The 23,848-nt window shown below is 59.0% G+C and overlaps 8 protein-coding genes and 2 pseudogenes across 8 annotated transcripts; 6 read left to right on the forward strand and 4 right to left on the reverse strand.

Moving 5' to 3' along the window:
* Positions 1–411: 411 nt before the first annotated feature.
* Positions 412–1,971, forward strand: ACA1_251560 (uncharacterized protein; the record flags this gene model as incomplete). Its single annotated transcript, XM_004367473.1, has 6 exons — positions 412–851; positions 965–1,077; positions 1,191–1,318; positions 1,458–1,567; positions 1,661–1,776; positions 1,853–1,971. The coding sequence occupies 6 exons, from the start codon at positions 412–414 to the stop codon at positions 1,969–1,971; spliced, it is 1,026 nt and encodes a 341-aa protein (XP_004367530.1).
* A 75-nt stretch (positions 1,972–2,046) lies between these two features.
* Positions 2,047–4,264, reverse strand: ACA1_251570 (the record flags this gene model as incomplete). Its single annotated transcript, XM_004367474.1, is given in 7 exon segments — positions 2,047–2,241; positions 2,325–2,632; positions 2,721–2,967; positions 3,058–3,174; positions 3,244–3,445; positions 3,462–4,050; positions 4,114–4,264. The coding sequence occupies 7 exon segments, from the start codon at positions 4,262–4,264 to the stop codon at positions 2,047–2,049; spliced, it is 1,809 nt and encodes a 602-aa protein (XP_004367531.1).
* Positions 4,265–4,373: 109 nt separating this feature from the next.
* On the reverse strand, positions 4,374–5,322 carry ACA1_251580 (uncharacterized protein; the record flags this gene model as incomplete). The annotated part of the gene is made up of 4 exons (XM_004367475.1): positions 4,374–4,610; positions 4,696–4,801; positions 4,878–4,985; positions 5,066–5,322. The coding sequence occupies 4 exons, from the start codon at positions 5,320–5,322 to the stop codon at positions 4,374–4,376; spliced, it is 708 nt and encodes a 235-aa protein (XP_004367532.1).
* A 349-nt stretch (positions 5,323–5,671) lies between these two features.
* On the forward strand, positions 5,672–7,490 carry ACA1_251590 (annotated as a pseudogene).
* Positions 7,491–8,032: 542 nt separating this feature from the next.
* On the reverse strand, positions 8,033–8,224 carry ACA1_251600 (uncharacterized protein; the record flags this gene model as incomplete). The annotated part of the gene is made up of 1 exon (XM_004367476.1): positions 8,033–8,224. One exon carries the CDS (start codon positions 8,222–8,224, stop codon positions 8,033–8,035), a length of 192 nt encoding a protein of 63 aa, XP_004367533.1.
* Positions 8,225–9,073: 849 nt separating this feature from the next.
* On the forward strand, positions 9,074–9,838 carry ACA1_251610 (Ferritin, Dps family protein; the record flags this gene model as incomplete). Its single annotated transcript, XM_004367477.1, has 5 exons — positions 9,074–9,181; positions 9,253–9,453; positions 9,543–9,628; positions 9,697–9,748; positions 9,770–9,838. The coding sequence occupies 5 exons, from the start codon at positions 9,074–9,076 to the stop codon at positions 9,836–9,838; spliced, it is 516 nt and encodes a 171-aa protein (XP_004367534.1).
* A 265-nt stretch (positions 9,839–10,103) lies between these two features.
* ACA1_251620 (uncharacterized protein) lies at positions 10,104–10,838 on the forward strand (the record flags this gene model as incomplete). Its single annotated transcript, XM_004367478.1, has 1 exon — positions 10,104–10,838. The coding sequence occupies one exon, from the start codon at positions 10,104–10,106 to the stop codon at positions 10,836–10,838; it is 735 nt and encodes a 244-aa protein (XP_004367535.1).
* A 139-nt stretch (positions 10,839–10,977) lies between these two features.
* On the reverse strand, positions 10,978–13,139 carry ACA1_251630 (annotated as a pseudogene).
* Positions 13,140–13,991: 852 nt separating this feature from the next.
* ACA1_251640 (chloride transporter, chloride channel (ClC) subfamily protein) lies at positions 13,992–18,258 on the forward strand (the record flags this gene model as incomplete). Its single annotated transcript, XM_004367479.1, has 18 exons — positions 13,992–14,310; positions 14,424–14,548; positions 14,638–14,776; positions 14,879–15,062; positions 15,123–15,258; positions 15,351–15,431; positions 15,575–15,629; positions 15,726–15,883; positions 15,979–16,105; positions 16,200–16,268; positions 16,370–16,651; positions 16,746–16,911; positions 16,995–17,307; positions 17,386–17,510; positions 17,599–17,701; positions 17,771–17,831; positions 17,899–18,007; positions 18,093–18,258. The coding sequence occupies 18 exons, from the start codon at positions 13,992–13,994 to the stop codon at positions 18,256–18,258; spliced, it is 2,718 nt and encodes a 905-aa protein (XP_004367536.1).
* Positions 18,259–18,894: 636 nt separating this feature from the next.
* Positions 18,895–23,817, forward strand: ACA1_251650 (regulator of chromosome condensation (RCC1) repeat domain containing protein; the record flags this gene model as incomplete). Its single annotated transcript, XM_004367480.1, has 17 exons — positions 18,895–18,983; positions 19,052–19,752; positions 19,840–19,995; positions 20,074–20,233; positions 20,318–20,448; positions 20,561–20,637; positions 20,709–20,832; positions 20,947–21,087; positions 21,212–21,371; positions 21,459–21,583; positions 21,789–21,859; positions 21,941–22,120; positions 22,243–22,324; positions 22,409–23,068; positions 23,241–23,322; positions 23,422–23,561; positions 23,669–23,817. The coding sequence occupies 17 exons, from the start codon at positions 18,895–18,897 to the stop codon at positions 23,815–23,817; spliced, it is 3,228 nt and encodes a 1,075-aa protein (XP_004367537.1).
* Positions 23,818–23,848: the final 31 nt, after the last annotated feature.

The raw sequence follows: 23,848 nt of genomic DNA on the forward strand, positions 1-23,848 counted from the left end.
ATCAATGTGCCGAGTTGGTTGGCCGCGATCGGTGTGCGTTCGCTACACCGGTGCGTCAAGGCACTTTTGTTTTCCCCAAAGAAAAGAAAGGAAACTTAATTTCTCTGTTCCATGTTCGTTTTCTTTCCTTCGCCTTTTTCTTTTGTCACAAGATGCCAAACGCAGGACAACCCACACCGCGAACGAGCTGGCGACCACCAACTAAGTCCACCGAAATTTTTGGCAACTGGTGAACAGAAACGCGAGAGCGCTCGCACGACTCGCGGCCTCCGCCTCCCTGTAACTGGCGTGCAGAGCGAGACCCGTGAAGTTCGGTACATGCAGAAACAACAAGACCCCAGGCACATCACACAGCACCACCATTCGACATCTGACCACAAGGGCGAGCGCAAGGCACACACGACCACCAGGATGGTTCTCGAAAACGACACGACGGGAAACGCGAGCACCAGGGTGGACACCACGCTGACCACCAGCACCAGCACCTCCACGTCCAGCAGCAGCTCCACCGCCACTACCACCACGCGACAGAAGCGCACCACCACGCACACGGTGGAATCCCAGAATGCCGATGGTGGTGGTGATTATCAGCGGACCAGCACCACCTCGACGTCCACCCTCGTGGAGCGAAAGGCGCCTTACCACGGCCCACGACCACAACAACAACAACACGAAGAGGTGGACAGCGAGGAAGAAGAGGTGGAGTGGGTGACGGACATCGACGAGTTGGCCGAGCTGTTCGAGAGGCGGGAGCCGCTCGGGCGACGACGCGTGCGCGGCATCTGCGGACGCGTCACGAAGGGCCGGACCGAAGACGACTTCCGCCTTCTCAGCGACGAACCCAACAAACGGTACAACCACCACCACCACCACTACTATGATCATAGCGTGTTTCAGACTTGGGATTGGGCGCGCTTGTTCAAACTTCTTGGCCCACTCCCGGCTCTCATGTCGTTTCCACCAGGTTGTCGTGGGTGGTGGGGCCGGACGGCCTCGAGCGGTTGTGTGGGAAGAGTCCGCGGGACATCATGCTGGCCATCGGCAAGGACACGCCCTGGCTCCGCCGCACCCTCGATGGTACACCACCTTTCTCTCCTCAGCTGTTGGCCTACGTGACTTGCATGGGGCTGACCCGGACTATGCGTTGCGTGTGGTGTTTTTTTTGCTTTTGCTTTTGTTTTTGGAAAAAGAGGGCTATAGGTTCAGGCTGTGCCTGTTCCCCGAGGTGCAGGCCAGGCAGGCCACGTGGGACGGGGTGTTTGAGCTCGTCCGCGACACGTTCCCCGAGGCCTGGCCCAAAGTGGCGCCCCACATCCACGTACGTGTGCTCCATTCGTCGGCCTTGTCCTGACATCGTCACCAACCCGCACTTGCGCTGCTCCTAATCGCACTGCTCCTAATCCTCATCCTGATCTGATCTTATGTCTGTCCCGGCCGTTTCTATTCCCACTTCGCAGCTGTTGCCAAAGTACACGCTGGAGGAAGTGCAGGAGCGCTTCACCGAGTTCGACATCTGCGCTTCGTTTCTCGAGGGCCGGGACCACCACCACTACATGACCCTCGAGAGGTACCACACCCCCCCCACCTCTATGCCCCCAAACAAGCATTGCGCTGGCTCATGTCGATACGGCCATGGACATCGGCGTCGACACCACCGCAGGTATCTGGAGTCAAGCGGCACATTGGGCCACACGAGGGCGTTCCTCTACCACGAGATTGGCCTCACCCACCTCTTCCATGGCGACGGCTTCACCCGGACCGAGGACGGCCAAGTCGGTGCGTGCCCCCACACGACACACGCAAACCAACAAAGCAACACCAGATCTCACGCTGAACTCCGACGTATACACAGGGTTGAGGGAGTACCTGGTGCCCAACCGGCCGCTGTCGTCGTTCTCCAAGTACCGCACCGTGGAGCTGCCCCTCGACCTGGCCGAGCTGCCTCCCGAAGAAGTCATTCCCGACCCCTGACGGACCCTCAACCGAATAACAATTTGACATTTTTATTTAGATTTTTATTAATAGTTGCAGCTGATTTCTAAAGCCCTATTTGTAATGTCGACTATTGCGGCGCAGGCCGTAGTCGAGCATGCACTTGAAGAAGCACTCGACCACGCTCTTGGCCTTGCCCCGGGACTCCTGCAGGGCGCGCTCGGCGACAAGGAACAGCTTGCGGACGGGCACCGCCTGTCCCTCCTTGTGCAGCCGCGTGATCTCCTTGATGTCCGCCTCCGAGTAGCCCTGTTGTGCCCACAACAATGCCGATGGTCAGTCGCTGTATGCGTGGTGTGTGAGCCTACGGAGCTCGAAGGAGTGAGGCGTACCTCGATTTCGGCCAGCACGCGGGCCATCTCCTCGCCCTTGGTGATGGTGGGCAGGCGCAGAACAGAATCGAACATCTGGCTCAGCTCCAGGGCCTCAAGCACATCGCGCTTGCTGGTGGTGCCCAGGATGAGCAGCTTCTTGTTCTGGTGTACACGGAATGATTCGACTGACGTAAGTCGCACTGTCCGCCTTGTGAGGCCTCGCATGGAGCATGTGGGCTGTACCTCGTTCGCCGGCTCCTTGCGGATGAGAACCAGCAGCGCTTGTAGGATCTCGTTCGAGTATCGGTGTCCCACAGGCGAGTAGTCTGACGAAAGCGAAAAGAGCACAGTAAGCCGCCAACGAACTCGTTCGCGTTTGCAACGTGAAGAAAAGACGGAGGTGTTCTCTCGTACTGAGGAATCGCTCGATGTCGTCGATGACGATGACGGAGAGCGGCGACTTGTGGGCGTCGAGGAAGGTGCTGTTGATGAGCTGGCATCGGGCCACGTCGTTGTAGGTGACGAAGTCCTTCGGCGACAGCAGCTTCACGAACGGAAAGCCGCTCTCCAGGGCCAGCATGGCCGCCACCGCCGTCTTGCCGCACCCGGGCTCCCCCTCCAGGAGCACCGACACCAGATTCGTGTGCGAGCTCGTCACCGTCTAGTCGCGCACACATCAATTCAGCGCGAGACAACGTTGTCAGCTGTCAAGCAGCGACGACACACCGATCGAGCGAGCGAGGCAACGCACCTGTTGGACAAAGAGCCGCGCGTCCTCCAGGACTTCGGTGAAGGCGGGACTGAAGTGGATGATCCCGTTGCGCATGCAGTTCTTGAAGCTCTGGCCCGAGCGGCCGAATGCGGGCTCCTGTGCCAATGGACCAGACTCGTCAAGCGAGCTCAGCCATCGAAAACAAAGTGAGCGAAACTGCCGTACGGATTGGTCGAAAGCCTTGTCAAAGTCCTTGGCGTTGACGATGGGGTTGGCCTTGGCCATGCCCTGGTCCTGGTTGATCGGGTCGTTGATCTCGCGCGAACACGCAAACGCTGCATTCCATTCAAACAATACAAACAAATCAGTCACCACTTTCTTGCCCCACTCGCCCCACTCGCCCCACTCGCCCCACTCGCCCCACTCGCTGGGGGATGAGGTACGTACCGGAAGCGTTCTTGACCAGGCTCGACAGCTCGGCGCCGGTAAAGTTCTTGGTCTGCAGCGCGAGGGTCTTGAGGTCGACGTCCGCCGCCAGCCGCTTGGCCTCGCGCATGCGCGTCGTGTGGATCTCGAGGATCTGCAGCCGGCCCTTCTCGTCGGGCAGGCCGATCTCGACGTGGATCTCGAGGCGGCCGGGGCGCAGGATGGCCGGGTCGATGATGTCGATCCGGTTCGTCATGCCGATGACCAGAATGTTGTTCATGTCCTCGACGCCATCGAGAATGGAGAGGAGCTGGGTGACCACGCGCTCGTCGACGCCGGTGCCGCCCTGGCGCATGCCGCGCTTGGCGGCGATGGAGTCGATCTCGTCCATGATCACCACGTGCAGCTCGCTGTCATCGCCCAACTTGCGGTAGTCGGCCAGCGCCGGCGCGAACAGCTCGCGGATCTTCTCTTCGGCGCGGCCCACCAGCGGGTCGAAGATCTCGGGACCCTTGACGTAGATGGGCTTCTTGCTCTTGAGCACCTTGGCCAGCTTCTTGGCGATCAGCGTCTTACCGCACCCAGGCGCCCCGTGCAACAGAATGCCTACAATGTGATGGAATGTGAGTTATGTGCTGTGCTTGCAGTGTGAGAAAAGAGACATGGCACCTCGCACGGGGTCGATGCCGAGCTCCTGGGTGACATTGCGCGGAAGCACGCGTGGCGCGAACGCGCGGCGGAAGATGTCCGACAGCTGGTCGTCGAGGCCGCCGATGCCGATCTGTTCGAACGACCAGCTGGGCTTGAAGATCTCTGGCATACTGTCGGAACAGCGGAGTGAGCCACAGCCCAACGATGATGTGATGTTGTGATTGGCGAGATGAAGGGACAGACGTACACTGCAGAGGAGCCACCGCCCGAGGAGACGGTCACGAGCTTGAGCGCCGACCCCATGACGGGCACCACTCGATGCCGGTCTGCTTCATCAGCACGCCGCGCACGGTGGAGGCCTGATGCTTGGCGGACACGCCGGCGGCTGCGTCCTCGTTGCCCAGGCGCGCGAGCTCGAGATCGGTGACCTTGAACTTGAGCGTGGTGCCCTTCACGTCCATCGCCACCAGCTGGTTGCGCGTGAAGAAGTGGTTCTCGAATTGGGTGAGCAGCGCCTGCGCGGACGACGACAAACTAGTCAGTGACACCACAAATGGATGGAAAAGTGGGTCCGTGTGGTGCCGTCGGCGATGGACTCACCTCGGTGATCTCGCCCGACTGGAAGGCGCTGTCGACGCCCTTCGACCCCGCGTACAGGAAATCGATCTCCAACTTGAGGCCGGAGAGGAAGACCGCTTCCTTGTTCCTGTGCGTCAGCACAGCACAGCACAAGGGTGAGCAGACTGTCGGCGGTGGTGCCTAGAGAGGAGCAGGCAACGTACTTGGTCGCGAAGGGCCGGCAAATGACCTTCTCGTTGAGGGACACATAGACTGAGCGGCGCTGGAAGTCGTTCATTTCGATCGTGCCCTGACGCACGGTCTCGCTCGGCCTGCAACAAACATTTACAATTGAATTTATTAATTTATTATTATTATAAAAATAAAAGAGATAAATAATAGGGGGGCGTACTTGAAGAGGTAGAGGTGGAGGTTGATGAGGAGGTAGGTGTTGTGGGGCAGGCCGGCAGGCTTGGTGGGCAGGGTGAGGGCCTTGGCGTCGAGGGGGTTGAGGTAGACGAAGTTGGAGTAGAGGCGGCCGCCCTTGACCACCGTCAGCTCCACGCCTCCGTCACCCACGTCGATGCCTTGGCCTCCTCGTGGTGAGGTCGGTGGCGACGTTACCGGCGACGTGAACGATGGCGATGCGATTCCTCCTCTCTTGTCCATGCTGCGCTCTGTGGTCTAAGTCTGTTTGGTTGTTGGCTTGTCTTGTTTACACTCTCACAACTGCACAACACGGCCAAAATAAAAGAGACCAACAAGAACTGCGTTCCTTGAACACACAACACGCACACAACCCTGCGGACGTGTTGGCTGTCGACAGAAATAGTGACTCCCACTAAAGCTCGGGTGCATTACCTTGGGCAAAGGTGTCCACATGACGTGATCATCACGTATCGTCGATATGGTTGAGTCTGAGAGTCTACGCCCTGCGGACAGCGGTCAGCAAAGGGAAAAGGGGGAAGAAAAGTGTTTTCTTGGTGAATTTTTCTGCAGCTCAAGAAGACGGACCGGGATGCAGATGAACAAGGTGGAGGTTGTGCGGTCGCCTGCGCGAGGAGGAGCGGGTGCAGGGCAAAAGCCCCCGAAGAAGCCGGTCATCCTGGGCTACATTGGCCAGCGTGCCGAAGAGGACAACATATGGTCCAGCAAAATCGGAGGCCAGCCCGTACGGCCTCTTGCGCAATCTATGCTGATGCTGCATCCTGAACCATCCATCTGTGGCGCTCGTGTTTTGATTCCTTCAATCTCTGCGATATGAGCCTCTAATCGCGATTTAATTGCATCGCGCCCAGTTCTGGATTGGCACGCCGCCACCAGAGTCCTACTACCGCTGCGGGCAGTGCAGCAAGCTCATGCATCTCGTGGCGCAGGCCTACGCGCCTCTGCCTCACCTGCCCGACCTCGACCGAGCGGTACCGTACCGCCACTACTGAGCCCTCGCCTTCTCCTTAGACGGGCTCAGCTCACGACTCACTGCCCTGTGTGCGCCTCACAGTTGTACATCTTTGCTTGCAATAGTGAACAATGCAACAGCGAGCGCAGCGGTCCTGCGAAGTGGTACCTCTCTTCTCCTCCTCATGCGTGCAGAACAGAAGAACGTGCAACGCTCATTACCCCTTATCAACTCTCCTTACTCACTCTCTCTATCTCTCTCTCTCTCAGTTGGCGAGTGCTCCGAGGCCAGAGCCCCTGCAGCGTGGAGGAGCAGGCGGAGCCGACCAAAGCTGCAGAGACGGCCACGGCCTCAACCGAGGGCGCAGGAGGCGGCGACGACTGGGGCGCAGGTGGCGATGACTGGGGCGCCGGCGACGATTGGCTCAAGCAGACCGACGACAAGGACCTCGAGAAGCTGCTCCAGTCCGCGCTCACCATATCCGACCAGACCGAGAGCAGACCGTCGAGCTCCTCCACCAGCACGCCCACCAAGTCCAAGCCCGCAGGTGCGCACCCCTAGCCAGACCAGTCAACGCGTTGACCAATGAATTGCGTTGACTAATGACGACGTGAACTGTTGTCAGCGACAGAGAAGACGCAGCAGGCGCTACCACGAGGCCATGGGTTCTACGGGTTCTACATGGAGGTGGAGGAGGAGGTGCCACGATCCGTCGTCGGCAAGAAGGAGAAGAAGCTCGCCGCGCAGTGGAGCAAAGAGCTCACGGGCGCGATGGAGGACGAGGAGAACATGGAGCGATGCGGCGGCGACGACCGAAGAGGCAAGGGAAGGCAAAGGGAAGGGCAAGCAGGCGCAAGGCGGCATCGACGAGGGCGCCATGCTGGGCAACGAGGACTATGAGGAGAGCGAGGAGAAGTACCTCCTCAAGTTCCAGGAGTATCTAGAGCGGAATCCCGAACACGTCTTCAGGTTCGCAACACGACACACACGACACACGACACACACGACACACGAACCTGATCATACATGTTCGTGTATCTATGGCGATCAGGTACTCGTACTCGGGCCGGCCGTTGTGGATGTCCAAGGACTTCCCCCAAACCGTGCCCTGCTGCGATCGCTGCGGAGCCGAGCGGTACACGACTGTTAACTCTCTAGTCTAGAAACAGTCGACTTTCATATGGGTATGTGCTGCGTCTCGTTCTGACACGACGCGTACGCCGGAATGTGCTTGCGCAGGGTGTTCGAGTGCGAGGTGATGCCGACGCTGATCTACCTGCTGCGGTCGGCTCAGGAGCTCGAGGTGGGCGAGGTGGCGCCGGAGGCCGACGTGCAACTCGAGTTTGGGTGCCTGGTGGTCTTTGCGTGCCCGCAAAGTTGCGGCAGGCTGGCCGACGGCTACGCCTACGAGTACGCACACCTCCAACAGGCCCTCTGAGGTGCTCAACAAAAGAAATAAAAGTACGCGACTGTTTATTTCTTGTTTCGCTCTTCTTCCTTCTCTTCGTTCTTTTTGTCTGTTCCCCCCCTCTCTTCTCTCTTCTCTCTTTCTCGTGTTCTTCTCCTTTGCGATCCGCGTCAGCGCCGTCGAGAGATGTGTGGTGGTGTGGGGCGGGCGGGAGCGCGCGCGTGCGTGCGAACTCTACTTGCCTTGGCCGAGGGTCTGCATGTGGATGCGCAGCTGCCAGGCCCACTGCATGTGGCACCGCTCCACCTCGAGCAGGAGGTCCTCGATCGTCTTTACGCCCAGGTCCGACACCTGCTTCCTGTGTGTCGTGTTGCGTGTCGTGTCGGTCGTGTGTCGTGTTGTGTTAGCCGCACGTCTTTCTCTCCCTCCATGCATGCAAAGGACTCACGCACCTCTCGTTGCAGATGTGGCGGATGATGTTCTCGTGGTTGATCATGAGCACCTCCAGCATGCCGTTCTCGTCGGGCCACGATCCCTCCTTTGATCATGGAAGAAGTAGAAGATGGAGGAGGTCATATGATGGTGGTAATGGTGGTAGCGATGATGAAGGGTTGGGGGCGTACGGGAGGATTTTGGAGGCGGTTGTAGCGGACGATCTCGGTGAGGATGGGCACCTTGTAGCCCAGCGAGCGCATGTGCCTGCCCACCTTGTCCACGATGACGCCGATCTCGAGCGCCTGCTTCTGGAACAGGTCGCTCAGCATCTGGCTGCGGGGACCCACCACGTTCAGGTAGTAGTTGAACGTGTGCAGGTACAAGCAGGTCTGTTCAACAGTGTATGAGTTTCGTGATGAGAATGAAAAGAATGAAGCGGATGTTGAGGAAGGTGAAGGTGAAGGTGAAGGAGTGGGTACCTGGTCGGAGGAGAGCCTGGCCATGATCTCAGCCGTGGGGTGGAGGCTCTTCGCGGGAATCCCGATCTTGGACTCGATGGGTTCGTGCTGGACTTGGACCTGAACTTGGGTGGCCATGTTGATGAAGCTTAGTGTGGTTGTGTTTCTATACCGCAAGGGGTGAAGAAGAGAAGAACAGATGGAGGGAACGGTCTTTTATCTGCTGGCGGGTCACAGCCCAGTTGAATTCTCACCCTGTAATCGCAGAGGAGACAGCTAAAGTGCAACTACTCGGCAACGCACGTTCGGCGCCTGAGCGTTGAGTACCACCCTGTGCTGGGCCGTTCAGCAAGTGTCCTGGGCGCCCAAGACACGCCCTCAAAAATTGGACGAATTGGCGTCGAGTCTTATAACAACGTGGCTAAGTTTGAAATTCTACTGGTCGACGCCTGTTCAGCAACCAACTGCGCATCTCAAGGCAGGCACTTAAGGCCTAAGTGCCCTCCTTGGCCACTTCCTTCAGTGCAACCCAGCGCCTTCGGTGGGTCATGAATGAAGCGCCACACAGCGCGTCATCAGCGGCTCCGCGACATCTCGGCGGCCGCTGTACGACGTTGGGCGCTGGCAGTGTATAAAAGACTGGGCCACGCTCTTCTCCAATCTTCACCTTCTCCAACAAAGGCACCATCAACTTCCACCCAACTACTCTTCTTCAACAACATGGCCCAAGTGCAAGTGCAGAGGGAGCCCGTCGTGCCCAACATCGGCCTCAACGAGAAAGTGCTCTCCGAGACCGCCTTCGTCCTCAACACCGCCATCTCTGACGAGGTACCACGACTCGCAACTTTCCTCTTCTTCTTCTTCTGCACCCAAAGCTCTGTGCTCACTTTGGTACATAGGTGATCTTGGCTCTGCGTACGACCAACTACGCCTACAACGTGGTGGACCCGAGGGCCGCCATGTTCATCGACCTGTTCAAGACCCAGTTCAAGGAGCAGGAAGTCCTGGCCGACAAGATCGCCCGCCACATCCGCGGGCTGGGCTACAAGGTGCCCAACCTGTCGGAGAAGCTCCGCTTCACCAGGATCGACGTGCCCAAGGTACGCCCTCACTTGCCCCCCCTCCACCCAATGACCTACACACCTATCCCAGAGGTTCACCATTGGTGCATTTTATATCTTTCTTGTAGGAGGGCGAATGGCCGGACTGCAACACGATGATCACCAACCTGCTGAACAACCACGAGACCATCGTGCAGAACCTCTGCAAGGACAGGTATGCTGAAGTTGTTGTGATTGAGCCGTTCAACTTCGCTGACGATGAAGATGATGTTGACGCCACAGGGAGAGGGTCAAGGACCTGGGGGTGAAGGCGATCGAAGACCTCATCCTCGAGGTGGAGCGGTGCCACATGCAGTGGGCCTGGCAGCTCCGCACCCACATCCAGACCCAGACCGGCGGCACCGGCGGCAAGGCCCAGCACTAAGCCGGCAGGACCAGGCAGCGAGCTCTTTTTGGGCCTCCCCACAGCGCCCCACAACAGTGATTTCTAGGAGATGGTGGGGGTGGTAGCCAATACAGATTTCGGTTTCGCTGAACCCGACCGAAAAAGTGGGCGAACAAGTGGGGCGAGACATAAGTTTGACGAATCAGATAAAAGGTGAGCACAACTCCGGGCTTTAATTGCCGAGGGGGTTGCACGTATCCACTTTTTTTTTCGTTGCACCAACAGTACAGAAGACACAACAAGCATGCGGGCGGCACTTCTCTACTGTGCGGTGGTGGCGGCTTTGGCGCTTACGGTTGTGGCTGCGGCTCCGTCCAGGCCGTCGTTCCCGTCGGCCTACCGGGCCACCTTCTCCAACCTCCTGGTGTTCACGTCGGACTTCAACCTCACCACCACCAACGGCCTCCTCGCCGTGAGCCAGGCGCTCCAGGCCTACAAGCAGTCGGGCATCATCTACGGCGTCAGCGCTACCACCCTCAATCTCTACCAGCAGCACATCTCCTACGTGTGGACCGCGCGCTCGTGCTCCAAGAAGCCCCTGAGCAACACCTACCAGGGGGCCGACCCGCTACAGATGATTCGTTACACATCTTTCGCGGGGGCGGTGCGGGTGAACAACGTACAAACGCAGGTGTGGCTCTTCGAGAACGCCAACAGGGACGTGCGCGTCGCCATCTACGTCACCGACAACGCGCGACAGACGCCGGTGCGCCTCTTCCTCGAGACCTACGGCGTGGGCGTCCAGATCGACTACTCGAGCTTCACCGCCGGCGCGTCGTCGAGCGACTTCCAGACGCCCAAGGCGTGCAGCACCACGGCCCGCCAGCCGCACGAGCAGCAGGAGGAGGGACGCGTCCACGCGGTGGCGGCGTCGGTGGCGGCCAAGCGCTCGTCTCTGCCCGAGAGCCTCGAGGCGGAACCCCACGCCAGCGGCCTCGCCGCGGTCCACGCCGCCCTCGCCAGCATGCAGTTGCCCTAAGCACCCAGCGGTTTGATGGTGCCATCTGAGAGCAACAACAACAACAACAACAAGTGGACCACTTTTCCAGTGTGTGATGTGGGTGGTGTATTGGTAGAGGGATGATGAGGACCGCGCGCGCCTATGCGTACAGCAGCAATCAGCAGTCGTAGACGGGCACCGTGTGGGTGATGGCCTTCCGGCAGATGGGACACTTGGAAACCTGCTTGGAGCACCTGTGTGCAAACGAAGCGCGCGATGAGCTTTGAGAAGTGCGCAATAGGCCGCGCAGGAGAGGGGGGACGAACGAGCGACAGCAGGCCAGGTGTCCGCACGGGATGAAGACGGTGTCCTTCTGCTCGTCGAAGCACAGCACGCACTCCTTTTTCTTCTTCTCTTCGGCGCTCAACTGCAGGGCCACGCGCACCTCGCTCACCTTCTTTTTGCCTACGTACGGGTGGAGCGAGCGTGAGCAGAGCGATGACGCACACAAGGCGATGACGTACCTTCTTCGAGAGTGCCCTCGAGATGGATGAGCTCCTCAACCGTGTAGTCCCTTGGGGAGAAATTGCCCTTGAACTTGTTGAGCTCCTTGGCGCGCTCCTCGTCGCGCTTTCTCAAGTGCTCGGCTTGCTCTCGGTACTCCTCGACCTGGGCCGCCATCTCTGCTCGCTCCTCCTTCGCGCTGGCCAGCTTGCGCTGCAGCTTGCTCACCTTCCTCGTCTCTGCCTCGACATTGTGCAGGGCCTTGAGGGTGTTGTCGACCACCTGCTGCATCATCTCGGCGTGGGCCTTGTAGCGAGCGGCCCTCTCCTCGGCTTGGTCGGCGCGGGCTTCTGCTTGGTCGGCCTTTCGTGTGGCGGCTGTGAGACGGGCTCGCAACAGTGCGACCTCCTCGTCCTAAACACACACGACACACGACACGACACGTTACGCGTGAGCCAGCGTCCAAGAAAGTGGTTGTAGAGAGCGGAGCGCACCACGGTGTGTGGCTTGGCTGCCTCGCCGCCCACATCTTCCCTCTCTTCCGCTTTCTCCAGGCGCACCATCTCGAGCTGCGCGGCAAGCTGCTTTAACCGCCTGCACTCACCACGCAGCATACGGTTATGGTGAGACTAGACACTGCACCGACGCCGCAGCCACGCAGCTCAGCCCAGCTCTTAGCCTAACGCACGTTTCCAGGCCACCGCTCGCGTCGTCCGGAGTGGCTGTTATGGCCATGCCGCTGGCGTTGCGGCTGTGTGTGCTGCGCTTCGGCGTTCGCCTCTTCCGCTTGTCCACCAAGGAGTTCGGTTCGCTGTCAGTGTTGACGGTGACCACACCTGCATTACGCACACATCGTCGATGAGAGTACACCGGTCAGCTTTCTTTCAATCAGCCACGGCTGAGAGTGCGATAAAGGCGTACCTTCGGGAGACTGTCTCTCAGTCTGCTCCACCCGAACAGGGTCGGACGGACGAGCGCGCGTGGGTGGCGGCCAGGTCGATCGAGGGGCTGATGGTGCAAGCGCGCTCAACGAGGCGGGCGTCAGCCACGCCGGGGCCTGCTCTGTTGAAGAGGGTGACAGTCTGGAGAAGGTGGATGGTTCGTCGCTGCGCCTAAGCGGCCCGGGCGACGTCGATGGACTCGCTGCTGCGGCCGACAGGGATGTCATAGAGGAGCTGTTCGAGGCGGAGCTCGCTGGTGGTGCGGCGGCGGGCGTGTACACGCCGGCGAGCGAGAGTAATTGGAAGGGAGACGAGGAAAAGCCGCCGTTAGTGGCGTGTGGTTTGTTCGCGGCGGCGTTCGGCACCAGGGTCTGCCTCGCTGTTCGACCCCTAAGGGCGGTGCCGGTGTTCCTGCGGTGGGACGGCGCAGAGGCCATCAGGAAGCTGCGGCCGTGCTGGTAATCGCCACCGGCAGCGCCCGGCGTGAAGGCGGGGAGCGTGAAGACATTCGAGGAGGAAGAGGTGGAGGAATTGGATGGTGGTGTAGATGACGTGGCGGCGCTGGTGCCGTTGGCGCTGCTTGTGGTGCTGCCGCCGAGAGCGGTGGGCGTCGGGGCGAGCCAGTTGGGCGCCTCGGCGGCCCCACGGACTGAGCTCTCTCGCGGCCGCGTGTGGGTGGTGGTCCGCCGAGGGCTGGTTCGCGTGGGAGACACAGCGCCGGAGGGAGGAGGGGAGGAGAAGGGAGGAGAAGGGAGAAAAGAAGGCGAGGATATCGGCGAGATGGAGGCGAATGGAGTTGTCGATGATGGAGAGAAGGAGAATGGAGTGGGGACTGTGGATGAAGATGCAACCGAAGGCGTTGAGGAACTGGTACCATTCGCGCCTGGAGGTTCATGCTCCACGCAGTAGAGGACGTTCCCCACCGCGCCGTATCGATCCAAAGTCAGCTGCGCCCGGCAGACGCTACACTTGAAGCAGTCATCGCAGACCGTCGGGGGGCTGGAGATGCGAAAATGCGTGCGATTTGTTATGGGCCAGCAGCTGGAGCCCAAAGGGATGTCCTTTCGACAGGAGAAGCACTGCATGCACAGCCTGTGAGATGCACAAGATTGACTCTCTTTTTTTGGCCTTTTCGGATCAACCCGTCCACGTCACCTGCCACCTTAAGACCTACGGCTCGTGGGAACTGCGGGAGGTTTCCTCGTTTTGTCATTCAGGAAATAACCCGTCTCACGCTGGCATTCAGAATATGTGACGTCAGCCTCGAAATTTCATTGAGGCAAAGGGAAAGCAACCGAAAAGTAGAGGCACAGATCTTCCGTCAGACTTGCGCACCATCTTCCGCGACGATTGGGCCTTTGGATGCAGCACGCGTGGTGCCGATAGCCTCACAACATCGACGCGTATAATACAGAAGGGACATAGGAGCCAGACGTTAACGTCTCGTTTGTGGTTGCGTTTCGATCTGCAGCCCCCGACCCGGCTCTCCACGACGTCATTCTTTTTCGGCCACGAGACGGGGGCACGAGGAAGGAACGAGGGACTGGCCCAGCCCGAGGTTGAATTGGAGGAGTTGAGCAGTGCCTACGGTCATCGCGGCAGTTACCTCACGAGAATGAGAGCGGAGGAGGAAGATGAATTCCACGATTCGCTGCTTGATGAAGAAAGGTTGCGGGGAAGCAGCGAGCGATCACTAAGGCGATCAAGAGGCGGGGAAGGCGACGGCGGTGGCGGCATCTTCTCCAGCATGCAGAGAGGCCTGCGCAAGCGTTTCTGCCCGGGTCCATCGGAAGAGGGCGATCGCGATCTGCGACCAGGCCACGCAGCTCACCACTTCACGTTCTCCGAGAAGGAGCGGATGAACGAGTACGAGAGCTTGGACTACAACGTTCCCCACTCGCAGATCTACCGCAAGTACCTGCAGCAAAAGACCAAGTGGTGGTACATACGCAAGGACCTCTCCAAGTGGCTCCTCTTCTGCGTGGTGGGAGCTGCCGTGGGCTTCGTGGCATTCCTCCTCAAGCAGACCACCGAACTCATCGCCGAGGGTCACTTCAAAGTCACCGGTACAGAACACTCTCTCCCCCTCCGGCCCTTCTCTCCTTCGCGGGCGACAGAGAGTCTCTTGGATGTGTTTGCCTCACACACAACCGGACCCATTCTTCTCTCGACGCGACAGAGCTTATTCTTGACACCCAGGACGACCTCAACAAGGCCCTGGTCTATCCGCTGGCTTGGTTGGCCTTTGTGGGCTACAGCCTCATAACCGTATTATGCGCCAGCGCCCTCGTGGTGTACTGGCAGGTACGACGTAGTCCGCAGCTGAGCTCTCTTCTCTCGTGGCACTCGTTCTTGTGTGGTGGGATATAAGATCTGAATGGGCTCTGCCACAGCCACCAGCAGGAGGGTCGGGCATTCCGGACGTGATGGGGTACCTGAACGGCGTCAATTTACCAAAAATCTTCAACGTCCGCACGCTGGTGGTCAAGTTTACTTCTTGCGTGCTCGCCATATCTTCCGGCTTACCCGTGGGTACATGCATTCCCCTTCCTCTCTCCCTCTCTCTGCATCTCTATGCCTGACTGCAATCGGCTCCGAGCCCAATGGCCTAAACCGCTCTCTCCGAAAACCTAGGACCCGAGGGACCCATGATTCACATGGGCGCCATGGTGGGAGGCAACCTGACACAAGGCCGCTCGCGCACGCTGAACTGGAACCCTTCCTTCCTGACGCGCTTCCGCAATACGCAAGACCGCCGTGACTTCATCACCGGCGGCGCTGCTGCTGGCGTGTCTGCTGCATTCGGAGCTCCCATCGGGTATGTTCCATCGCCACCGCCCCACTGGCCGTTCATTGTCTGACGCGCTGCTCTCTGCAGTGGTCTGTTGTTCGTGAGAGAGGAGGTGGCGTCCTTCTGGAACCACAAGCTTACGTACATGATCTTCGTCGGTTGCCTGATGGCCTCGTTCGCTGCGTCACTGTTGAACTCTTCCTTTATCGCTTGGGTGCCCACGGTATACTCACCCCCCCTTCCCTTTTTTTCTTCTTTGCCTTCCTCCCTAAAGAAGTGCCTACGAAGTTACTTATCGTTATAACGTTTGATTAGGGACGCTTTGGCTACTTCATCGAGGAGTCAACCATCTTGTTCCCCGTCAATCAGTACATCGAGATGCACATCTTCACCATGGTATGCCGCAAACCCGCGATCGCCCAAGCGTCGACCCCCTCCTCTTTCTTTTTGCTTATTTCGTGTGATGTACGGTCCCCTCCATCGTTATCGGCATATGCGGAGGCGTCATGGGCACTGTGTTCACGTACCTCAACTTGAAGATCACTCGCTTCAGGAATCGCTTCTTCGTTCCTTACAAGCTGATGAGGCTGCTGGGTAAACCTTTTCTTGGCCTTCAGACATCACAATGTGATCACTCACACCCGCCATGGCCGTACTGACGACCAACACTGTGTGATACGATGTTGGCAGAACCGTGCATCGTCGTGGCCATCTTTTCGTCGCTGTGCCTCTTCCTTCCTCTGGCCTTCCCCTGTCTGCCCAAACCCGAGAACCCCATCGACAGCGACAAATACCGGCTCGTGAAGCATGCGTGTGACAACGAAGGCGAGTACAGTCCGCTCGCTACGGTATTCCTTCCTCCCCCCCCCTCTTCATGCACGGACACGGCCTCTTCGACGCGCTTGCTGACTCCCGGGCGGTGTAATCGTACTCCCTCACACAGCTGATGTTCAACGTGGGTGACGAGGCCATTCGCCACCTGTTCTCGCGCGGCACGGCCTATCGCTTCTCTTATTCGTCGCTGGCCGTCTTCCTGGTCATCTACTTCTTCTTCGCGTGCTACTCCTCTGGTACGCTTGCACCGTCACTACCCCTTCTTCGATCACCATGGCCGTAAGCAAACGCGTACTGACCATGGTGTCTCCACGTGCACGCACACGGCAGGCATGGCCATTTCGAGCGGCATCGTCCTGCCCATGCTCGTAATCGGGGCGACACTCGGACGCATAGTAGGTCAGTTCGCACAGCCCTCTGTTTTTGGCTCTTCTCGTTTCTAGGTCTACAAAACGTGTGGTCGTGTGAAACTGACACGGCGCCGCTCACTGTTCGCTCAGGTCTGGCGACGATAGACTATCTGGGCATCTCCGCCAGTTGGATGGACCCAGGCGTGTTCGCGCTCATAGGGGCAGCCTCCTTCTTTGCAGGCGTGTCGCGGCTAACGATAGCCCTCGCCGTCATCGTCACCGAGCTGTCCAACGACATTCATTTTCTCTTACCCATCATGCTCGCCGTAATGATCGCCAAGTCCATCGCCGACACCGCCACGCACTCGCTTTATCACGCGCTGCTCGAAGTGAGGTGCGTGCCGTTCTTGGAAAACGACCCGGTCGTTCGCGGTACGTGTTAGTTCCAAGGCTTCAGTACTATCAGTTGCTTACAGTGGTGCTTGTCCTTGTCACTCACGTTTCCTGTTTTTCTTTGAACCAAAAGGTGTGGATACCTTCAAGGCGAAGGACGTGATGTCTGCGCCGGTCACCACCTTCCGCCACAAAGAGAAGGTCCGCAACATCGTGCAGACCCTGATCTCCTGCCGGCACCACGCCTTCCCGGTCGTCCTCACGCCCAAGGACAAGGTGATGCTCGACAGCAGAAACAAGTGCGTAGCCCTCAAGCATCAACCTTGCGTCGCACGTTTTTTTCTTTTGAATCTCTTTTTAACTCCTATTTGGCGCGCTTTAGAATACGGAAGCAGGGACATCAGGAGAAGCTGGCGCGCACGCATCGCCTGACCCCTTCATCGCCCATGGCCTCGCCGTCATCGGCCTTTGCTCCTCCGCGCCGTGTGGACTCGCAGCTCGAAGGATTCGACATGACCGAGATCGAGGTGAATATCAAGCAGAAAGAGAAAGAAGACGACGGACACCTTGTGAACAATGGGCGCGGAGAGCGGCTGAGCGGCTTAAGCCTCGGGCTGAGCGGAAGCATGACCATCGACGACCTGATCGAAGACACCGACGGCGTACGCATGAAGACGCTGGACCTCGAGGGCAACGTACATTCCCTCTTCCATTGAAGCTTTGTCCTTTGTAGCGGCGCCAGAAGCTTACCGCGTCTTACGCGTGTGCAACAGGAGGGTGCTCTGGCGTTGCGACAGAGGGGACGAGGTCTGCTCGATGGAGGCCTGGGGTCTCCGCACAGGCGTCGCTATGAAGAAGACGAGTATGAGGACGACAAGCAGCACGCCGCTTTCAAGGGGTACCCTTCTCTCTCTCTCTCTCTGACTGAAAAGAACCGCATCCAGTGCTTGCATCTCACTGAGCTATGCATGTTCTCTGGCGCACAGGATGATTTTGCGCGCGCAGCTGGAGATTTTGTTGCGACATCCGGAGATCTTTGTGGCAAACGAGTACGACATCAATCCTGTGCTGGACTATCGCAGGATGAAGGTAAACGCCTCTATCCTCCTTTCTACAAACACGCTTTGCGTCGACTGACTGACTCCATGGCGCACACAGGACGAGGATACGTCGCACAAGTCGCCCATCTCTATCACATCTCCGCGCTATCTCGAGACTGGTATCCCCCCCCCTTCTCTACACGGGTGTCTTGTTCGTCGCGCTCACTTCAATGACCTGGGCTGCAGTGCAAGAAGAGGACATGGACAAGTACATCGATCTGTCGCCGTACATCAACACTTCCTCGCTGACCGTGACCGAGAACTTTTCCCTGGGCTTCACCTACAACCTGTTCAGGTTCGTGTTATCAACAGCTCTCCTCCTAAGCTCTAGTCTGTTGCTCACTACACTAGCTGACGCCCGACCACGACGTCGAACACAGGTCGATGGGCTTGCGACACTTGCCGGTGGTGAACGAGAACAACCAGCCCGTGGGCATCATCACGCGCAAGGACCTGCTGGGCCAGACCCTCGAGGAGAGGCTGCTGGTGGCCAAGGGCGGCATGCCCCAGCCCCGAACCTGCGTTGGCTGCTTCGGCGGCTGCTAATCGTTACCGCCGGCCTTCAAGACGAAACCCCCACTGTATGTACATGAGAAGAAGAAGACGCCGCTGTGTTCGCCGTGGTGGTCACACATGACCGCACGCGGCGTGCATTCCGGGCGTGGGTTGCTAATAAATGAAGGCCTAGCGTTTATTGCGTGGGCCAACTGCGAAGCAAACTGCCCGGGGGACGGTGCTCTCAGCCTGAGATGAAGGAGGAAGGTGAGATGGAGGCAGCGGTGGAGGCACCTCCTGCATCTGCTCTTCGGTCTCCAGATTCGAAGACGAATTCGCCCCTGTCATCGCCGCGCCGATCAAACGATCGCTCTTCTCGTTCGCCCCTTGAGGAGGACATTCGCAAGCTTATGAATGTGGCCCATGGCCAACCCCCTGATGCCTCCTTCTCACCAAAGAAGCGAACAAGAGTGGAGAGCACCGGCAGTAGCGAAACGGCCCCTTTCGCTAAATTAGAGAAGAATTTGGATGGCGAAGATGAAGTCTCAGATTCTATCCCCATTCCCCATTCCTCTACCACTGCCGAGACATTATCCCTCCCCTTCTCGCCGAGTGCCCTCACGACAGCTCTCGTCGAACACCGCAATAGCTTTCAACAACACCAGCACATTCACCACCAATTGCAGAATGATCGGCTCAACCACAACCTGCAGCTCGTATCCAACATCGGTGGAGGGCTTCCCGCTCAACACCCTTCTCCTCCAGCCCCTTCCTCAGTTAGCTCCACCCCACTCGGTCCATCTCTCTACCCTCTGGTCCTCACTCCCCGCATCTCACTGCCGAGCCTTGACGTCGAGGTGAGCATTCGATTCGTCCATCCTGAAACTCGAAAGCGGCGGATCGTGAAGGCCGTGATCCCTCTGCAGAGGGAGGTCTCCATCAACGAATCGAGCTTCGACTACATCACCGCCCGCCAGCTCGTCCATGCCCTCGACACCAACGGGGGCATCGATCTCCAACGATGGCGCGTCGAGATTCCCGACGGCATCGAGCACGACTACGCAGAGGAGGTCGTTCCCGTTCCCTGCTGTGCTGGCCCTACCTCTTCCTCTTCATCTTCGTCATCTTCTTCATCCTCACGCGACATGAGGCCACGCTACGTGCCGCTCGAGATGGACGCCAAGGGCGCCGACGCGACCGGTGGCGAAGGATCCGACGCCACGGCCAGCGACGAGCGCCTGCCGCTGTCGATCATGTTCCTGCCTCGTGGCGGCGGTGCGCTCCTCTTCATCGACATACGACTGGTGGAGCGCGCGTCGTCATTGGCCTCTTCCTCGTCATCGGCCTCCTCGTCACTGTCGTCCTCCACCTCGTCGCTGTCGTCACAGTCCGCCGCCGCTCACGCGCTGAAGCTAGGGCGCGAGGGCCGGGCGTGGATGTTCGGCCGCGACTGGAACCGCACGCCGCACCACCGACCGTTCCTCCTCAAGGACCTCTCCGTGGTCGACATCAGCTGCGGCTCCTCCCACTTTCTCGCCCTCACCAGTACGCCCTTCGTGTGCCACTCGCACCACCGCACACACGCACCACCGCACACGGTTTGTTGATGGTCCTTCTTCACCATCGCTGCAGAGGAAGGCCACGTGTTCTCATGGGGCAGCGGCAGGTTCGGCAAGCTGGGCCACGGCTCCCTAGAGGACATCATGGCCCCGACGCTCGTGCAGAGCATCTACCACCATCACGTCACCAAGGTCGCCACCGGCCCACGACACTCGGTCGCGCTCACCGGTACGTGTTCGCTCCCGTTCTTCGTCGGTGTTTGACCGAGCGCTCATGAGCTCACGGCTGGTGTGTGTCGCGGCGTAGATCGCGGAGAGATACTGGTGTGGGGCCAGGCCGCGGTGTCGGACGATTGCCAGGTGCAGGACTTGGCGTGCCCAACGCTGGTCAGGATGAGCTCGCTGAACGGAATCACGTTCAAGAACATCAGCACGGCGTGCAACCACATCGCCGCCGTCTCGAGTAAGTAAACCCCGTCTCGAGACACTGTCATGATTAAGCGCTTTGCCGTTCAGGCCCTGACACTAGTGGTGCCCTCAGTGATCGGCAGGCCGTACTATTGGGCGTGGAGCTGTAAGGGCAGCCTGGTCGAACCATTCGCCGCGAAGGTGATCGGAGGCACCGAGGACATGGTCGTCACAGATCTGTGCTCCTCCAAAAACTTTGTCTCCATGATCACCGGTACATCATCCTCATCATAGTCACCACCACCATCATCAACGCTACGGACACTACAAACTATTTCGCTGCGCGCGTGTTGCTCACGCCCCTCTCTGTGTTATCATGATAACAGCGAAAGAGCTATACACGCAAGTGCTGCAGGACAAGGCCGAGGAAGCACCGCAGTACGCCTGGACGCGCTACAATCAGGTGCGCATCAAGCTCGACGAGTCTCGAGGCCGCCTTTTCTCATTTTTTAATTATTGCTCTTCCCCTCCCAGGTGCTGGGCAATACGAATCAAGAGGAGAAGCACCAATACCGCGCACGTAAGCTCTACAAGGAAAGCGTCACGTCCAAGGTGCGGCAGATCGCCTGCAACTCCAACAGCCTCGTGACTTTGCTGGGTACGCTATGCCCCCTCTCGCTCAGGCGATTGCTGTTCGCTCCGAAGAAGATTCTCACCCGGTGCGTGGCATTGTATTCTTATTTTTTTCTATTGATTTATTATTATTACTCAGAAACGGGCGAGATCGTCATCATCGACGTATTGGAGTCCAACGCGGTGACGCTGTCATTCTTGAGCGACAAGAACATCATCCAAATTGCCTGCGGGCAGAATCACTTGATCGCTCTCTCCGACACCGGATTGGTCTACACCTGTACACGCGCCCCACCTCTCTGGCGTCTGCTTCAGCGTCTGCTCACTCACCATGGCGACACGACACGACACGACACGACCAACAACACGACACGACACGACCAACAACACGACACGACACACAGGGGGCGTGGACAATCACGGTGCCCTGGGACACGGCAAGGTGGTGCAGCAGAAGTCGCCGCTGGCCATCAAGGCCCTCGACGAGGTGCTCGTGCAGAAGGTGGTCTGCAACAAATGCTGCACCATCGTGTTGGAAGACTTCTGGGCCACCCAACTCCTTCGGTACCCCTACCCCCTCCCCTCTTTCCCCCTCCATTCATCGCACTTCTGCGCTAACGCTGTTGTACCCCGCGGCGCCTGCCTGGGCAGAGTCATGGCCGGCATGAAGGGCGTCGGGACCGAGGACGTGAAGGCCATTCGGTCCTATGCCTATCACAGCCCCAAGGAGCGGGTTATGCCCTCCCTCCACATGGCCTACCAGTGCCACCAGAGCCGTACCGCCCACCGCCCACCGCCACGCCACGCCCACCGCCCACCGCCCACCGCCCACCGCCCACCGCCCACCGCCCACCGCCCACCGCCCACCGCCCACCGCCCACCGCCCACCGCCCACCGCCCACCGCCCACCGCCCACCGCCCACCTCTCTCCGTCTTCGCTCTTTCTCACTCCGCCATTGATTCGCGTTTGGTGGCTTACAGGCTACACGGGCGAAAAGACGGGCATGCTGGGCTGGTTCTTCTGGTCGAGCGCTTACACACCCAAGCTGGGGGTATATACTCCCACCTCTCTCGCGCGCGCACACACGAGCATGACCTCACTAGGTGCGACTCTGCGGATGGAATGAAACCAGATATCGGCGGTTTCGCTCGAGTTCAACAATCGAGAGAGGCAGCCGGGCGTCTACGACGACAAGCTCACGATCACCAACCAGTGCAAGCAGGAGCTGAAGCTCGCCATCGCCATCTGCCACCGCGAGAAGGAGAGGCGATTCAACGTTGTGATCGATCCCGTCCCCGAAGTGCTGGCTCCCGTACGCGCCACCCCTTCTTATCTCGCGCTACGCGTAAGTGTGCGCCGATTGAATGGCGTTCTGAACGCACTGTTTGTTCTTCTTTTTCTTTGTTTGTCGTTTTTCTCGTTTGAAAACTACAGGGCAAGTCGCACGACTTGACGGTGCGCCTGCAGATGATGGAGCCCATCACAGTCAATGTCGTCATCGATCTCATTGTCAACGGTACTCGTCGTCCGCCTCCTCCTTCAGCTAGTGTTGGTGTTGGCGATGCTGACGATATGCATCGGTGTACACACTTGCACGTAGACACTTGCCACCACTTTGTCCTGATCAAGCTGGAGAAAGAGCACTTTGTGCGGCCGCTGGGCGACCTCTTGACCGCCAGTTCGGACATGGTGGGCCTGATGGCGGCCGCCGCCGGCGGCGTGTCGATGTCGTCGTCTCTGGCCCTCCACGGCAGCTTCTCGTCGCTGGCCGGCCTCAAGAACTCCTACGTCGACATCTTCGAAGACGACGGCCTCCTGGTCTTCGTGCTCCAGCCCACCGCCTCCTTCTCCCGCAAGAAGCCCGCGCACCTCCGCACCGGCTCCTCGTCGTCGTCGATGTCGACGTCATCATCATCGTCAGCTGCCGGCGGCGCGCAGACGTCGCCCATTGCGATGAGCTACGCCTCGTCGTCGTCGATCCCCGTCGGCTTCGGCATGAGCGGCGAGTCGCTGGTCACCGGTAGCATGCCCGCGGCGGCGGCCGCGCGGCAGAACAAGAGCGGGTCGGGCAGTACGCTGCCCTCGGAGTCGCTGCCGGTCGAGCGTGTGACGAGGCTGGGCGAGGGCCAGCACAGCCCGACCCACGGCCTGCCGGCGAGCGAGGTGCTCACGATCGACTTCAAGAACGACGAGATCGAATTCCACGAAGAGCTGGGGCGAGGGGCCAGCGGCGCCACCGTCTACGCCTGCTCCATCAAGGGTACTCCTCCACAGACAACTTGTGTGTTGTGTTGTGTTGTGTTGTGTGTTGTGTGTGTGTTGTGTGTGTTGTGTGTTGTGTTGTGTGTGTTGTGTGTGTTGTGTGTTGTGTGTGTGAAGAATGCCACAACGGTTCATGGTACAAACGTGTGGTTGTCCCTGGGTGGGTGCAGGCATGTTCTTTGCTGCGAAGATCATGGACAGCAGTACCTTCCCCAGCGAGGAGCAGACCCAGCGCATGCTCTCCGAGATCAGGTACACTCCTCGCCTTCTTCGATTGGAATTGGAATCATCTTCCAGCACCGTGCTTACGTGTGTTGCTGCGTGTGCTGCGTGTGTGGTGCAACTACATAGCATAACGGCGCAGCTGCGACACGAGAACGTTGTGCGACTGCTGGCCTTCGATTATCGGGAAGACAAGAAGGAGATCCGCATGTTCACCCAAATCTACCCCGAGACGCTCTGGCAGGTGATCGCCAGCCGGGCCGCCACGGGTAACCTCCCGCACACACCGCACGCATCACGCCTTTCTCGTCTTTGTCAGTCATCACTGTCCTAACGAGAGGTCTTGCTGGCTGTGTGTCGTGTGCGTCGTGTGCAGGCAAACCCTTCACGCCGAAGGAGGTGGTCGATTTTGCATTCCAGATAGCGAGGGGCCTGCACTACCTCGGCAGGCAGGATCCGCCCATCATCCACCGCGACCTCAAGGTGACCTTGCTCCCACCGCCACCCACCGCCACACCAATATAATTCGCGAGAGTGAGTGATTGCTGTGATGCGG

The sequence above is a fragment of the Acanthamoeba castellanii genome (assembly GCF_000313135.1).
Source record: "Acanthamoeba castellanii str. Neff unplaced genomic scaffold scf7180000084768, whole genome shotgun sequence".
In the NCBI taxonomy this organism is placed as follows: domain Eukaryota; phylum Discosea; order Longamoebia; family Acanthamoebidae; genus Acanthamoeba; species Acanthamoeba castellanii.